The sequence below is a fragment of the Podarcis melisellensis genome (genome assembly GCF_964234715.1).
Source record: "Podarcis melisellensis genome assembly, chromosome: 2".
Lineage (NCBI taxonomy): Eukaryota > Metazoa > Chordata > Lepidosauria > Squamata > Lacertidae > Podarcis > Podarcis melisellensis.
This window is the reverse complement of record NC_138529.1, coordinates 94,858,434-94,875,913: the sequence shown is the minus strand read 5'-3', so window position 1 is coordinate 94,875,913 and position 17,480 is coordinate 94,858,434. Positions and strand designations below refer to the sequence as shown.

Sequence of the window (17,480 nt, the reverse complement as noted above, 5' to 3'; positions counted from 1 at the left end):
AGTCTCATTTGTGTTGTGAGAAACTAACCTGCTCCTGCCTCTCAGTGTTTTTAGTGGAAGAATGAAGTCATATATCAGTGACTGACATTTAGGAAAGAAGATCTAGCCAATTAGACAAAGAGAAGGCTTGAGTGAATCACCCATTGTCTAGATTTCAGAGAAGAACTAGTTTCTTTATCAGCCCTTTCTGCTGGCCTACCCCAGTGGAGAAGTGATTTCTACTGTGCTCAAGACAGTCCAGGTATCCAGGACTTTAGTATTAGCTGTGATTGGAGAGAGGTTTGTCATGTCCAAACCAAAAAGGTAGCAGCAAAGACAGAAGTTCTTTCTTAGGTCTTATTTCACACCCCAAAGTGTTACTTAATCCTTGAGTATGTAAACGTTTTAAAAATTACTCTTATTGAAATAGATAAAGGTCCATCATTATGATACCCACCAGGGCTGTGGCTGAGAACATGGGCTTTGCCAGCCCTGCAAAGTAAACCAGCATTGTTATACTCATTTAACAAAATGGTGTGTGTGTGTGACTGTTGTACCAGTTCAATTAATTAGAGGCAGGATGGGGTGAGGGGAGCCAAGGGAAGAAATTAATGTTTCTTAGTTTTAGCACCGGTTTGATTTTCAGGTCTACCCATAGGGAAGATCGCATGTCTACCCACTGAGAAACAATCAAGGGGCAGATCTGGTACACAAAGTTTTTCAGATACTTTGCCATTGCTCAGTCACTAGATCTACCAGAAGTAGCCCTGAATCTCTGGTGCTAGTTATTTATTTGGATTATTTGGTCTCCACCCCTCCCACCAGGGGAAATATCTGCAGACGACCATGTATCATTTCAAGTCCCATCTTGAAAATACCACTTTAATGGAAATGCCCAGGTACTGCTATTAGTGCCTTGCTGAATTTTGAAGCTGAAGAAAATGCTTTGTAAAAATTGGATGCACTGCATTGTGAAAAGCTGAAGCAACAATTTGGCAGAAGACAAAAATCTAGATTCATCATCTAGCTCTATGTGAAGTGCAGACTGTATGTCCAGAGATGGGCAGTCTATGCTCTGACACCAAAAGTAGGAGTCTGCAGACCTGGTTTCTGTGGGATTTTTCTTTGCTTATTCCACTTGCCACCGCCAGCATCTTGACTATTACACTGCCTCCTTCATACGTCATTCTGACATGAAAAAGTGAGTGGAATTTCCTTATGAAAACAGGCACAGCTGTAGCAGACAGCAGCACACATGTCTTCTGCACAGTGAGATTAGATTGCGATAGATGTTACCTACTTTCGAATGCTACCCCAAAATGAAAGTGTGGTCTATATCCCTCATTTAAATGGCCAGTGACCAGTGATGAAATGGAGGTGGGCAACTCTGTGATAATGCTTCTATTTTCTAACTTGAAGGTTAAAGCTTTATTAGTTTATTTAATTTGTATACTGCCCTTCATCCGAAGATCACAACATAAAAATACAAAATGAAGACATCAAATACATAATAAAAAGCAAAGTGAACCAGTAAACCCGCCCCCCGCCCACAAGAGGACCTCTCCTCTTATTCCCATGAGTGCTAAGCATGTAAGAAGCTTGAATCCTCCAAACCAAATCCAAGCCAAATGGAAGAACAAACAAAGCAATGTTATTTAACTACAAACACAGCCAATACCGAGACATAACATGTATAAACAGTGCAAGAATTCTAACCTGTGGTCGTGCTACAGTAAGATTTCCCCACCCCTGGTGTCTCTTTATGAAATACAGTCATACTGTGGCTCCCAAACAGCTCCGTTTTTGAACATTTCGGCTCTTGAACTCTGAAAATCCGCAAGTAAATGCTCTGGTTTTTGAACATTTTTTCAGAAGCTGAATGTCGAACACTGCTTCTGCTCCAGTGCAAGAAGCTCTTACAACCAATCGGAAGCCGCGCCTCGGTTGTCGAACGTTTCAGAAGCTGAATGGGCTTCCGGAACAGATTGCGTTTAACAACCGAGGTTTGACTGTACTGAAGGCGCAATGTTACATGTATACTGATGTATACATGGATCTAGGAGTCTTGGTTGACCACAAACTTGACATGAGCCAACAGTGTGACGTGGCAGCTAAAAAAGCCAATGCAATTCTGGGCTGCATCAATAGGAGTATAGCATCTAGATCAAGGGAAGTAATAGTGCCACTGTATTCGGCTCTGGTCAGACCTAACCTGGAGTACTGTGTCCAGTTCTGGGCACCACAGTTCAAGAAGGACACTGACAAACTGGAACGTGTCCAGAGGAGGGCAACCAAAATGGTCAAAGGCCTGGAAACGATGCCTTATGAGGAACGGCTAAGGGAGCTGGGCATGTTTAGCCTGGAGAAGAGGAGGTTAAGGGGTGATATGATAGCCATGTTCAAATATATAAAAGGATGTCACATAGAGGAGGGAGAAAGGTTGTTTTCTGCTGCTCCAGAGAAGCGGACACGGAGCAATGGATCCAAACTACAAGAAAGAAGATTCCACCTAAACATTAGGAAGAACTTCCTGACAGTAAGAGCTGTTTGACAGTGGAATTTGCTGCCAAGGAGTGTGGTGGAGTCTCCTTCCTTGGAGGTCTTTAAGCAGAGGCTTGACAACCATATGTCAGGAGTGCTCTGATGGTGTTTCCTGCTTGGCAGGGGGTTGGACTCGATGGCCCTTGTGGTCTCTTCCAACTCTATGATTCTATGATGCCACTGCAATACTTGCAACTATTTAACTACACAATGGTTAACTGAAGATGCAAAAATCCCCTTGTAGTGAAATGACTTTGGAAATCCATTGAATATAACAAAAATAATCCCAAAAAGTTGTGATTTGATAAAAACCAATGCATGGCAAAAATAATTTAGGGTGGCAGTGGGCTGTGAGTCATACATGGCTGCCTTGGCTCTTTACTGCAGAATTCTAATTTTAGTAATAATCTGGGTCTCCTCATAGAAAGTGCGTACACATGATCACAAGAGTATTTAATGTAGTTTTCAGATGTCAAACAACTTGTACGTCCTTGCCCTAAAGGTGTGTCAGAGATGCAAACTGAGTGATGGAAATTTGATTTCAAGGTATGTCAACACTTACTAGGTATTCACTGTCACTAATTCTCTAATACTTTCCAGTTGTCCTAACTCCATTAAAAAAACAAAACACCAACCCAAATATTGGCTTCAAAAATATCTTAAGTGCATCATTTAAATAGCTCATTCATGGGGGAACGAGATGCTTTACTCCTGCAAAATTCCGAGACGCCAGCAACTTTTCTAGGAATTAAAAACTATCAAATCTTTTAACATAGTCATGGAGAGAATAAAAGTATTTGCATGTACAACTGCCTGAAGATGAATCCAGTCAAACAGCGCTAGAGGAATGTCATGTCATTCTGCTTTGGGAATGCTAATTAATACTGCACAAACAATCCCTGTAAAAACTAAACACATTCAAATGTTTTGAAGTAAATGGCAAAAGACAATGTTCAAATTAATTATTAATTAAAAATGAATGTTGCCATCTTTAAAGATTTTTTTTTTCAAAGCACAATGTGCACTGATTTAAAATGCTGAAATATCAAAGTATTATGAGCCTTAGATTTCCTTTCTCCTTTACCCCCTGCTCAACATATTATGCAGGTGGGAAACTTTTTAAAAACCATTAAATGCTAATTACCTTCACAACTAATTATTAGGGTGGCGCTAGGTTAATGCTTTCCTACCTTTTGATTTAGACCTACTTTTGTCAATGCCTTATTCATATTACTTTGAAGTAGAAGGGCTACAAATTAATTCTTTTAACCATATTATTAATTGGCTATGTGATCTTTTGGCAACAGGACCAATAATTTCACGGTCACGTTCTGAGATACAGCTTGCTACAGTCACTTCCAGTACCTCTAAAAGTGGAGGAAAGAGTTGCAGTGCCAGTTAATCTATGTACAATTTTTGAGACTTGCAACAAAATGTGTTGTTGGTTTGATATTCTGCCCTGGTTATCACACAACTGCAAAGCTCCTGATGAAAGTTTAGAGCTAGCCATTTCCCCACAGAATTGGGTGGCTTGCAAATTGCTGCATGCCTCTTGCAACAACAAAACTTTCCAGCACTCGTGTAGTTTGGACATAAATGTATGAACTTTAAAGCCAACTAAGCGAACAGTATATGCGAGTCCACTTGTTTAGTGTAAGAATTGTGCTTTATACCCAACATTAGTTTTATAACAGTGGCCAGACACATTTTTCTGGAAGTCTACAGGGAAGATACATGGAGGAATTCAGCATCATGCTCTTCTAAGCGTTCCATCAGTGTATATTCCCGCTTGCCAGACAAGTCATCTTCACTTTCCCCCATTCCCCTCCAATGTTCTGGACTGTCTTCCAACCCAGCAGAGCAGATTTGGGGGAGGTGTGGGGCATGCATGGGGAGGGGGTGGAAGCTCAGTTGCGCTGGCAAAAGCCCTTGTGCTGGCTTCTGCCAACATGCCAATTTAGTGGGATCCAGCCCCTTGGGCTGCATGTAATGATCAACCATGGATTAGTTCTATGTGGGCATGTCTGAATGAACCCAAGTACAGCACAGGAGTCGCATGCTCCCCCTTCCTGTGCAGGTGACAGAAGGTCTTAGGCTGCTCTACCAGATCCCACCTATTCCTTGAGCTTTCATCCAGATTCACTTGCTTGCACAAAGCTTATGTGAAAGTTAGATATTCCCAGGTTCTTACTGAAAGTCTTTCACACAGGTGGTAAAAGAAAACAGTGGCACTATAATATCTTTAATGGATTTGACCCTAGCATCTTGTGCTCAAGAGTAGAATCTCTTTGAACAAGAAGATTCCATTTTAGCCACCATGGGAAAATGGTGATTAATAGATCTTTCCAGATTCATTAAAGGATCCAAGTGGAAACAATGCATTAAGAGACAAAAAAAATCTCCCAAAGAAATGCATTTTCAGAATGCCATTTCTGCAAACTGGTGGTTTACAAACCAAAGGACTGAGAGAAAAGTGAGTTAACAATGTCCAGGTGGATTTGTCAGACCAGACTAAAAGTAAATGGTTCCTTTTCTTCAAGTTGGCACAAACATTTCTGGAGTTTATATTTTTGGCTTCATTGGAAGAGGGGCAGGGAGAGGGAGAGAGACAGGAGATAAATGTAAACAGCAGCAACATTCCTCTCTACTTACATTGCTTGCATAGGGGAACGTCCTGGGCTGCTGTCACTCCCATTACTGTTCGCATGCTCCATTGCACCATTAAGATCTTCCCGCATAGCATTGGCTAAACTGCCCAGAGTGGGATTTCCCATGGAAGCAGTAGTGTACAGAGGTATACTGTTCTCAGCCATTGAAGCCTGTCGAGTCAAAGAACAAGACATGAGAATCCATAGCAACACATGCTCATACATGTGCCACAGATCAGCTGCAAGGTAACACTGTTTGCACTATGTTTTCATTAAATATAATGAATAAAATGCCCATTTAATTATTTCCACCACTGGCTAGAGTGTAGCTAAGACTTCACAAAGCTCTGTTTTCTACTTGTAGTAACTACCAAATACAATATCACCCCATTCACACTCAGGGAAGAATTCAAATGATGACTGGGACAAATTAAATATGTTAAATTATAGATCTGGCCTTGGTTGTTTATTTAAAAAAAGCAAACAAACCCGGAATGCAGGCAATCTGGATTGGGACCATAGTGTAGGTGAAGGGTTTTTTTAAAATGCCTTACCTCAAAAATTGTCCCCTCACTGCTATTTACATTAGCACCAATGGCACTAGGATAAATTCCTAGTGTCACCAGATAGAGCTCATAACTCATGACTGAAATTCTGGAGCTCTGGTGCCACTCGTGTGCTAGATGGACCAGTGGTGTGACATGGCTAAAGACAGCTTCCTGTGTTCCTGTTTGCTCATTTTGTACTATGAACTCCTTACCATCTTCCCATGTACCTCCTTGTGGTGTAATTCCACATGGCTGCACTTGTGAATATTACACCCAAGTATGCAGGACTAACAGCTTGGATGGATCTGTATGTGAGTTGATGGGGAAAGGTTATTTAGTTTAGGGGAAGTAATTGGGACAGGAATGTTTTCTGAGCTCTTCTAATGTGTATCATTCATGAAAACGGAATCATATTCAAGAGCAAATATTTTAGGCAACATCCTGGTAACATTATTTCCATATTCTTGTTTTGACTTGTGGTACCTGCTTTGAGACAACTTTCATTTGTATGGATGGGACTTGCACTGGACTCCCACAAAATTCCAGTGAAATGAATAAAGCAGCAGTGTTTGGCTGCTTTGTCCTCACATTGCTTGTCAAATGTAATCAAATTGCCAAATAGTGATTTAACCATGTCAGTTCTGAGCTGCACTGGTACTTCAGTAAATAGGCCCTCATATTCAATATTCCCCGAGCCAGAGTAAAGTCTAGTTTGGAAGATTTCTGTTAAGTGGTCAATACAAACTCTTAAGATATAAAAATGAGATATTCCCTAGCTTATATTCAAATGGAAAATAGTACAAGAATGGGACTTAAGTGCATGTTCTTTACAGAAAATGAACTGATAAACCATTTCTTTGCACTTGCAAACCTGAGATGAAGTCCTCACTTGTTCTTTATATAGTTCATTTCTGGTGCCAAGGTCTTTACAACCTTCATTTCACTGAGACTTATGACAATTTAGTGAGGCAAGACAGTTTCATTCCCACTTAAAAAAATGAAGGGCTAAGACTGAGAGCAAGTGACTGGGCCCAAGGCCACCCAAGAAGTATGTGACTGCATTGGAATAACAACAAAGGCCTGCCAGGTTTCAACCAATGTGCGATCCACTAGACCAACTCCCCGGACAGAGTCAAGACTAGTCTGTTTGCATCTTAAAATGCAATAAACACACAGCCCTGTCCTACTCTACTAGTGCAATTCCCTAGTGAGCGGAGGTGCATGGGAAAGAGAACAAGGAGGGAGAAATCACAGAAATGGTGCATCTTGCATTGCTGAAAGGGGCAAGATCGCAAAATACACATAGCATCAAAAAGGGTAAAGAGGAGTTAGGCCAGAGAGAGGTTGACGGGTTCACTTTTTGTGGGATTTAAAGGGCCAGGTGGAAGCAAGAGGGGAAGCAGGAAGATGATAGCAATAACAGATGATAGATAGATAGATAGATAGATAGATAGATAGATAGATAGATAGATGACAGATAGATATTTAAAAGAAATATTTAAAACAGCATTGGAGGTGGAGTAGTTGTGTTCTTGGAAATATTCCAGGCACTGCTAGTACATGTGCAGCCACATTTTATATAGCTCACACTGGCTGAGGCAGAAGGCGAAGTGAGAGGAGGCATATCTCTGTTTCAGCCTGAAACTGGCAGTGATCAGGACTGACTTGGGGGCAATGCTGTCAAGTGATGGCAGCTGGGTCAGCTCAGGATACAGCAAATTGCAGGCCAGGTTAGCCCCTTCCGTCTTAGCAGCAGTACCTCTGCCTGCCCATCTGTTTTCTGGGCGGAATGGGGAGTTCTGTGCCATGAGCGGAGATTGGCAAGGCTCAGCCGAGGGATACCTCCACCCAATCCAACTCTTATGTTAAACCTTTTAAAACTCTGCACCCCTCCCCTCGCTTGCCTGCACTTTTGAGACCCAACATATGCCTGTCTTTGGGAGCAATCAGGCTGGTGGGCACAAGCCAGGAGGGTTTTTCAGTTGTGGCCTCACATTCACAGGCCCTCTGTTTGTTGCAGCAATGTTTTTTTTTTAATGATTTTAATTGGGCTGGTGAAATCTGTGGTTCCTTTTAACTGTGACTGTTTTGTCATTTTAATGTTCTACTGGGGCTAGCTGCTATTTTAATGTATGCCCTGGCTATTTATTCTCTTTATTATTTTAGTGATATTGACTGTTCCTAGTTTTAAATTATGCATTTTATATATTACAGTTACATATTTATTTGGCCCATGCACCTTAACGTGTTGCCTTCTGAGAATTTCTCTTTTTAAATATGGGACACAAATCTATTAAAATAATTAAATGAAATATAAGGGCAATTAATTTCTGAGAGATGCTTTTTACAAAAAGGAGGAGATTCTGGCTTCAGCCTATCTGAGATGGGGGGGAAAGGCCTTTTGAAGAAATTAGCACCAAACAAAAACACCCACCAGCTAATCACAGTGTGGATGTGTGCTACAGAGGAAACAATTTGCAAGTTAGTCCATACTGAACTACCTGGCATTGCTGAACTTTGAGATGTTTTGACTCTTTACTTACTGCAGTGTAACCTGAAGAAACAGATTCAACACAGTCGTCACTGGTGGCTACAAAAGTCTGCTGCTTTTATGCTCTATCTAGCGGCCCTCCCCGAAGCACAGTCCCTATCTCTATGCAGTGCAATCAAAAAACTACTCTAACGAAGAGGATTATATTAATCTTTTTTTATTCAAGATGCAGAAAAATAATTTTGATGAAGTGGGGAACATAAGACTCATGCTTCCTGCAGTTTGAGAAATAATGAGTCACGCACTTCCCACCACCGAGATAACTTGTAATTGCAGTAAAGTAATTTATTTAGGAAGAGCCAGAACAGGAAAAGCACCTGCTATTCCCCCCCACCCTCCAAAAACCACAGGTGGCCAAATGGACAAATTCCATTCCGAAGCAACAAGATAGAAAGCAACAGGGGATCTTCACGTGGCAACATTCTGAGATGTGGATCAGAAATGTTAATCTGGAAATTCTAATGGTGTTTTTCCCTACGCAAAAGCCCTCAGGGCCGTGATCCAAAGGCACATGATGCACTACTTGCAAGCACCACTTTTCTACATTTTTTCACAGCTTCCCCATGAGTCACTAAACACAGCCCTTTGGTTGGAACTTTATCTTTGGATATAAAGGGATAATAATGTTTTACAAACTTAGAGTTGCCTCCTCCTTTTACTAGGCTCCTGTCATATCTTGAAAATGCTTTGTGATTTAGGAGGGGAGACTACAAAGAGAACGTGGGAAACACATAATTAAACAAGGGAGAACAGGAGCATCAGAGATGTTCATTCATTCCTTTTGCTTCACTTTGTGTTCTACCAGATTGAGCATATCAGTAGATCTGACGGTTGCTTCACCCTTGTCTAGCCTCAGAGAAGTAAATCACGGGTAGAAGTGCTGCCTGCTGAAAGAGTTTAGGGAGCCAGCTGACAGCAGATGGATTGCAAACAGAGATACTGTGCTTCTGGGAAACTATTGCAGAAGACAGTTACCTCACCTATAGGACAAGAAAGAAAGCGAATGTGGGGATATCCCATGAAACAGAGCAAAAAAAAAAATCTGTTTCTTGGCTTTGAATGACAAGAGAATGACAGAATGGTTTGTGACAGCTGAATGAAGAAGGTGCCACGTCCTGGAAAATCCACCAACAATATAAGCCAGCTTGCATGCTTAATGAGTTATGTTTTCAGTAGTCCTCCAAGCTGAGATGATGGAATGGGAATTAGTTGTAATGACTATTACCACAACCAGCAAAATGTGGGCACATGGCTTGATAAATGATGATCTCCCAACACATGCCTATCAACCATTTGTTGCTTACATTGCTATACAACATAGTATCAAGCCATCAAAGATGTTTTGCTTGTTTTTGCAGCAGAGAAAAGGCATTTTGTATGGTTTTGTATTCGGCTTAATTGCTCAAGGCGTCCTAAAAGTCACAGCTTTTGAACTAGGATCCTTTCTAGAGATGCGGAGCATTGAGAGTCCCAACAAAAAGAGATGGGACACCATATGCTCAACAAGAAAAGAAATTCTATACACTCACAAGCAGTGCTTTAAAAAATGCTCACTCCCTTTCTGACTGAGGCAGAGTTAATTTGAAAGATAAGAAACAAAATAATTGTTTTCCCAATGGTGGCCACATGATTTTTTTTGCACGTGTATTCGTCATGTTAGCTTCTACACATTTCTGCATTTTCAGTCATGGATATTTACTGTGAAACTGCTTATTGCTGTCCACAACACTGAGTGAAGCTTGATAAAATGTCTCTGGCGCCTTCTTGGGTTTTGTTCCTCGTTCACAAAGGCCCTCCCGTGTTCTTTTCTGTTCTGGGCATGTGCATAAGCATTTCCGTACCTGTGTGTGCACGCCTTTAAAAAAATGGCTAGGTTGTGCTCAGGTGAGGAGCAAACAGAAGGACAGGTGTGTGAAAATAACTCTATCTGCTGAAAAGAAATGAATGAATGTGCTAAGTAGCTTCTACACCAGCAGTAACTACAGATGTGTAATGGGTTATTTTTATTTACTGTATTTCCTGTGGTAAGGGGAAATGTGGATTGATTTTTTGGGGGAAAGGGGGGGCTGACATTTTGATGTTGTCATGTGGACGCTGCAAAAAAAGTATGTGCCCAAGAAGCACCAATTCCACAATAAACTCCCTTCTGGAAGCACCCTTAATTTATTAAATGTTATTTGAAATATATACCACCTTCCTCTTGTGTATGTTTTTCTTTTTTTGGTCCCCCCCCCCTTTTTTTAGGTTAAATGATGGTAGTGCAGGAGAACAGAAATTACTGTTACGTTATCACATAATATGGGGGGGGGGGAGATGACGACAACAACACATGTCTTAGAACTAAAACACGAACTGTTCTCTATGATAAGCATATTAATTGAAATTAGTCACATAGCTAACAGAAGCTGAAGGAATGCTGGATCACTTCATTTTTGCCTTTCAGCCTCATGAATGCAAAATGTGCTTGTAATCTTAATACTATTCCGCAGACGGAGCATGTCTTTAAAAACCGCACTTCACAAGACTCGAGGGAAAATAAGATCCTAATGAATGGTATTTACAGTTGCTTCATTTGCACATGCTTTCATTTGCTTTTCAGAAGTTACTACATAAACTGAAGTAATTAGGGGTAATGTGGGGCTGCTACTCCCTTCTTAATCAATCCCCTTCTTGTTTTAAAACTAAAAGGGAAAGTCCAGCAAACCTCTCAGAAATGCTATGGCATGAAAAATGCACGTATACTGTGGCTCTGCATCCAGATAGGCTTATGACAATACAACTTATTACAGAGGGGTACAGGCAACTGCGTCATGTCACCACCTACAGTTTTGCATATTGGCAAGTAGAATACCTTCAGAAACATTTTCCCATAGACACAAACAATGTCTGTGTGTGTGTGTGTGTGTGTGTGTGTGCGCGTGCGCCCATATGCATGTGTGGGTATGCAATCCAGCTCAGTTATAATCAGTGGGGATTTTCTTGTTGAGCAGAATCCGAGGTGGATTGCCATCTGTATGCGTGGTCTGTGCCTCGCAAAAATTAAAGACCTTTCAAGTGTGAGAAGCATCATAGAAGAATCACGAAAACTTATCTCTTTACAGCGACAACCATACAAATGTTTATTAGTTACATCTATTTCCACACCAAACATATTGAGGGGAAGTAGTGAGGATGTTTTCTAGGGAATTTGAACACAAAGCTGTGAAAAAATGCATGCTTTTGGTTGGCCTAAATAATTTTTTATAATTTTGCATGTCTAGAAAATGTTCAGAAGCTTGTTTATACATTCTTAACTGCTTACCCATGTGAGAAAGTATCTAGACATTTCCCTTAAAATCATTTGTTATCGGCAGCACAAAAGTGACATCTCTTTTCTTCCAGCGTGATGCAAGTGTTAGCTGTTTCATAACAGAAAAACAAGCATCTGAAAGATCCTTAAAAGAAAAATCTCTCTCTGTCTGTGAATCTGCTTTCCCTTTAAAGCCACGAACAATAGAAGGTCATGTGATACAGTATCCTATCATTCAGCACATTAATAGCTGTGCTAGAGTAATTACACTTGTGGTATTTTTGCCTCAAGTGAAATTCTGAAATAAGAGGATGGAAATTATGATACTGCTGATAAATATTAATAAGTGAACTTTTAATTTTTTTGCCACAATATTCAAAATGCTAAGCATCTAGCTAATGCTGAAGCGGCCTGATATGTGTTTGCCTCCAGGGACCATGATGCTTTATGCACTTAAGAAAAAAGTTTAACGGAATTAAAATTTAATATCTAATTAGAGCAAGGCTAATATATTTTGAAACGAGTAGGAAGACACACACACACACGCCTATGTGGCATATTTGCCACACTCATTAATCTTACCTGTAAAGCAGCACTGAGAGGTGAGCAGTAGGTGTGGCTGGTCTGCATGTTTTTAATAAGTGAAGGGTTTCTGCGCAAGGAAGATAGGTAAAGAAAGGGTAAAGTTAAATACAGTCAAATTTGCACTTCCAGAAGGCCAGGCTTTCTCTCGTACCAGAAAAAAAAAGACAACACATAATAAACATACTGGGGTTTTTTTGTTTTGTTTTAAACTACATAGCTATTTTGACTGCCCTCACCTTCACTGAATATGTATCTCAGGTCTAATGTCATGTTTTGGTCTCAGAGCTGAAAGTGCCCTTTAGATGTTCCCTGAGCTCCATACCTCTGTGCAGCTCCCACACAGCTGGGAGGACATCCATATGAGGCAGCCATGCAGGCAGAAGATGCTCACTTGGGTCTTTCCCACAGAACTGACACTGTTTTCCCTATAACATGGGAAACCAGCAAGTGCGTCAGCCAGTGTTGCATCATTTAAACATTCTCCCAACTCTGCGGGAGCTGTTCTTGGATATGAAGCTGGGAGAACCTCTGAAGGGCATATTGGTCAAGTTTGTTGGTGTCCGTTTTTCAGTTGCAGTGGTGTCCATAGTTTTTCCTGGACTTCTTATAATGAAGGCCCTCCACAAAAGCATGTAAGGCGTGGAAAAGAAAGAACTATTCATCCATCCCCAAACATCCCACATCCTCTGTTCCTGTGTGAGACACCATTCTTCTTGACATGGCTTCTGACTGGAAGGGAGCTACTTGTGCCAGAAATCCATGCAATGTTTTTAGAGGCAAAAATAATTCTTTTGTGTACCTATGTTGGTCAGGCTTCACTGAATGATCCAATGGTGCCTGAAGTATGTTGTTGGAAGTACCTAAGAAACTAAGTGTTTTACAATACACAGTGGGTTGGTCATAATTTAGTAGGACTTGTGTTCCCACTGATTTCACAGGAACTTAACTCATGATTACCTTTTCACATTGAATTCAATTACAGAAATAACTCACAGCACAATCCTGGTGGATTGCAGGAGATTTCCTGCCTCAGCAGGGGTTCGGACTGAATGACCTATGACTCATTAGTCACTAGTAAGTCAGGGTCCAACCTAAATGTGCCCAAGTATGTAATAAGAAAACATGCAAGGGTAAAATCCGTCAGATACTACTGATCGGATCCCTCCATTCTCTTGCTCAGTAAACTTTACTGAAATGAAAGAAAAACATAGCACCTGGTGGGTTGTACTTGGAATTTCTCTCTGGGACCACTAAAAACAATGCTCATTCTAAATCAGTAATAAAAAAGCACACCCCAAAACACTGTGCTGTATCATTACTTTCTTTGTTGAAATAATTGCTTACCCCTTTTATTTTTAAAGTGTCTTCATATAGAAATATGCAATTTAAAGCCTCCAGCTCTAATTTTTTTAACATTTATTGTGCACCTTTACAAATGCCACTGCAATGGCCTTTGAGCATTGTTTTCAAACATGTTTGAATGTTTCAATTTGTTCGTTGTAGCAATGCAAATTTTATTGAGAGAATACGGGGGACGGGGGGTGGGTTAAGATCAACTAAAATTATCAATATGGAAACAGCCTAAAACCATCCTGCTAATTGGTTATACAGCATTACCCAGCATCAGCATGATAAAGAACACATCCTTATCCCTGCATTATAACAAAGTATCACCATAAACATGTCAGAAAGTGTTAGCATAGGCATTTGCAAAGAAGCAGTGTGATGCATGTACAACCATGACATTTAAGGGGGAGATTTCTTTTGCAGCAAAGGCAATGCCACTATTTTGTGAAATGCGAGTCTACATGAGATGGATAAATCATGCAAAGCAAAAGCAACAGAAAACAAAAATTTGGGAGGGGAGGAACTAGCACGCCCACGCCCACACACACACACAAAGCAAGTAAAAGCTCTTACTGTGTAACAAGCTCGCCAAAGTTTTCATCAGGGCAGAATTTTCTAGGACGGCCTCGTTGAATATGACGGCCCCGTTTAAACTCTTCATCATCAACAGTCCAAAAGGACCCAAACTCATCCTCTACTCTGATAAAGCACTTATGCAGGGATAGGTTGGTGCGAATAGCACCCTGGGATAAGATCAGCAAACGAGATGAAGTGGAAACAAAGTGACATGGGATCGGGGAATAGAACAGACATCAAATACAGGGGAAAGGAAAAAGAAAATAAAATGCAATAAGCATAAGCAAATGGATTGTGAGGGTTAATATGCATTGCCACCTAAAAGCTACTAGCATGTGATGCAAAACAAACACCAAGCAAGCAAGGGCAAGGGGACTGGTGGGCATACAAACGATAGTGATGAAATGCTCTCTGTTGTTTCTCCTTGACTGAAACAAGGTGAAACTACCCTGGATTGATCTCTAAACACCATCTAGCAGCCAAAGCCTCTATGTTAAAACTGTAAGCATGATCCAAGCTAGGCTAAGAAGTTCAAACATGGTGGACATACCCACTGATCTTTTGTGGCCTTCGTTTTTGGAACTCTACTTCATCCACTGTCCATACTGCCCCTTTTACGTTTTCTACTCGCACAAAACACTTGTGAAGACTAAGATTATGACGCACTGCATTCTGCAGCAAGTATAAGAGAGAAAATATTGAAGAAGAAGAAAAAACTTTCCATGAGAAGAAGAGACTTAGCATTGTCCATGAACAGCAGCATTGTCAGCTGGCAAGTCCCCTTTCCCTCACCCGCCCTCCGCATTGGACTGCATCATATTTGTATGTTTTTAAGATTTGCAAAAGAAATAACATAAAATCAGCTCCAGATCCCTTGATTAGCCATCAGGGTTGGGTTTCTTTTAAAGAACATGACCAACATTCAACCTGGGCAAGAATTAAAAAACAACAACACGCAATTGCCATTTTACATGCTTTGTCACCCCCAGGAGCTCTTATAGAACCAAGGCATAGTAGGCTAAAGAATTTATAATACAAAAGGCAAACTCTTTTTTGGGGGGGGACACATCCTGCCATGAAAAAGGGAAGGAAGAGTGTGATTTAAAAACTGGGTAAAAACTGAGGGTCTGGTTTTGTAAAACTACGTTTTCATGACCTGCTAAAAGTTCAAGAAATGTTAGTCATGTGTAAAAATTCCATACATAGGTTGGGTCCAGATTAAGTTAGGTGAACTCAGTGGGACATGCTAATCATGTCTTCATTTGAGTCCCACTGATTTGAATGGGAACCGGGTGCAAGTAACTTAGTCCAGATCCAACCCACAGCAACACATTTCAGAAAGCAGAAATATATCAAGACATAGCTCTGGGGGTGAAAAAACTCTCTTAAAGTCTTTCACCACATACTCCAGTAGGGAAGCTGCCTTTCATTCCTGAATTCTGGCAAAGCATTTGGTAGATCCATGAAGAAACCTCTAACACCCAAACAAAAATTCACTGCTTGTAGTACATAAATAGCTATGTCCACTGAGTCATGTTTCTGAAGGCCTCACCAATTCCATAACTGTTTTCGGATTCACACTTCCAGCAGCAGTACTTCAGTACTGCATAAAATATTCCATTTTTGAGCCACCCATACCACTGGAGTACAGTACAGTATTGCATCATATTGTATTACTGCAGAGGGACAAAGCCCGCTGTTCCCCTCAACCCCTAACACTACCTACCCTAGTCTCCAGGAAGGCAAGCAGCATGCTCTTCCCCTGTACTATCCAAGCTACTTCATCTGTCCTAGTGCCTGCTATCACTTAAAGGCAACTGATAGCTGGTAGAAAGGGAGCAGACCGGAAATACACAGGTCAGTAACTAGCATCTACCAACTGTCAATGGGGAGGCTAGTTTACAGGCACAAAGCCAGAAAAACATATGGACAGGTGTATCAGTAAACAAAAGACTAAGCTCCATATTCATGAAATCCTGTATGTGTAGTGAAAGGCATTCTAATCATGGCTGTCTAAAATCACTGTGCAAACCAAGGTTAGGCATAACACATTTATCATATTAATTAAACAGCGGAGGGAGGTCTGTGTTACAACGGGGGAGGGGATTCCAAGAATCCTTTGATACTGCAGTTTCTCAGCGTAACTAATTTCCTTGCCCTTGTAGCATATCCATTTCCCCAGAAGCGGCTAAACAGACAGTCCAATGTATTTGAACAAATCCAGAGCTATATATGCGTTTTTGGCAGAAAGAAAGTTAATAAATCGCCGAAGACTCCTATAACCAACATAAAGTGTTGAGGATCTACAATGTGAGTGCATTACTTCTGTTGCTCTACAAGCCAAGGCTGGGTGAAAAGCCAAGCCTTTAAGCCGGGTGAGATCCATCACACCGTCCCACAATTTCCACTCCATTATTTCACTATATGAGCAACTTTGGCTCTGATTATTTCCTTTCTGAAAATGTGTTTAAGGAACGGCAGAATGGTAACTGGAATCCTGCACATGAGTGGAGCCTAGATATCTAAACCAGTCAGTCCCTTACTTATGCTTGATTCTATGTGCACACAGTTCTCTCATGAGCATAGCTCTCCACCTGGAGGAAGATTGGTAAACAGGAGTTGTGGGTGTCAACAGCACCACACAGAGAGCAGCACATGCTGGGATTTGGGGGGGGGCTGTAGGGAGAATGTGGCAGGCAACTGGACCAGCACCATGAAGCCTTAATTATAAGGAAAACATTTTTGAGTTGGGAAAATGAAGTGAATAGGATTATATATGTATTATTATTCCTGTACAGTCTTCTTAACCTCTTCTCACAATGCTACTGTTGACCAGGAGTGGAAGATTTCTACCTTTCTAGGAAGCAGTTGTCTATGACAATTGCTCCCCATGTGTAGAGACAACACAGTCACTGTGTCTGACATGGCCTTAAGAAAAAAATTAACTAACAGGAGATGACTTTGTGATTTTGTGATTCTCACTGTCAGAATGAGAAAGGGAAAAAATGCTCTGTACATTAAAACCACAACCGCACACCATACAAAAACAATGCTAATTACCATTGAATAAAGTATTTGTTGTTTTTTATCTGAATAAGCTCTTATTTATAAAAAAAAACATTTACCTGGCACAGCAGTATGTGTGTACACACACACACACACACACACACACACACACACACTGGTACCTCAGGTTACAAACACCTCAGATTACAAACACTTTGGGTTACAGACTCCACTAACCCAGAAGTAGTACCTCGGGTTAAGAACTTTACCTCAGGATGAAAACGGAAATCACGCAGTGGTGGCAGAGGGAGGCCCCATTAGCTAAAGTGGTACCTCAGGTTAAGAACGGTTTCAGGTTAAGAACGGACCTCCGGAACGAATTAAGTTTGTAACCCGAGGTACCACTGTAT

At 40.9% G+C, this 17,480-nt stretch overlaps 1 protein-coding gene across 20 annotated transcripts in view; it reads right to left on the bottom strand.

The window, feature by feature from the left end:
• FOXP1 (forkhead box P1) overlaps positions 1–17,480 on the bottom strand; it is a 513,657-nt gene that overhangs the window by 9,343 nt on the left and 486,834 nt on the right. For 16 of the 20 annotated variants that reach the window (XM_081901936.1, XM_081901945.1, XM_081901949.1 and 13 more), the window contains 3 exons: positions 14,062–14,231; positions 12,139–12,208; positions 5,173–5,339 (listed from right to left, as the gene is read on the bottom strand). In XM_081901936.1, coding sequence (XP_081758062.1) covers positions 5,173–5,339; positions 12,139–12,208; positions 14,062–14,231 — 407 coding nt within the window. Of the gene's footprint in view, positions 1–5,172; positions 5,340–12,138; positions 12,209–14,061; positions 14,232–14,614; positions 14,737–17,480 lie in introns of those variants that run through there. The other 4 variants (XM_081901939.1, XM_081901937.1, XM_081901938.1 and 1 more) reach the window with 2 other exon arrangements.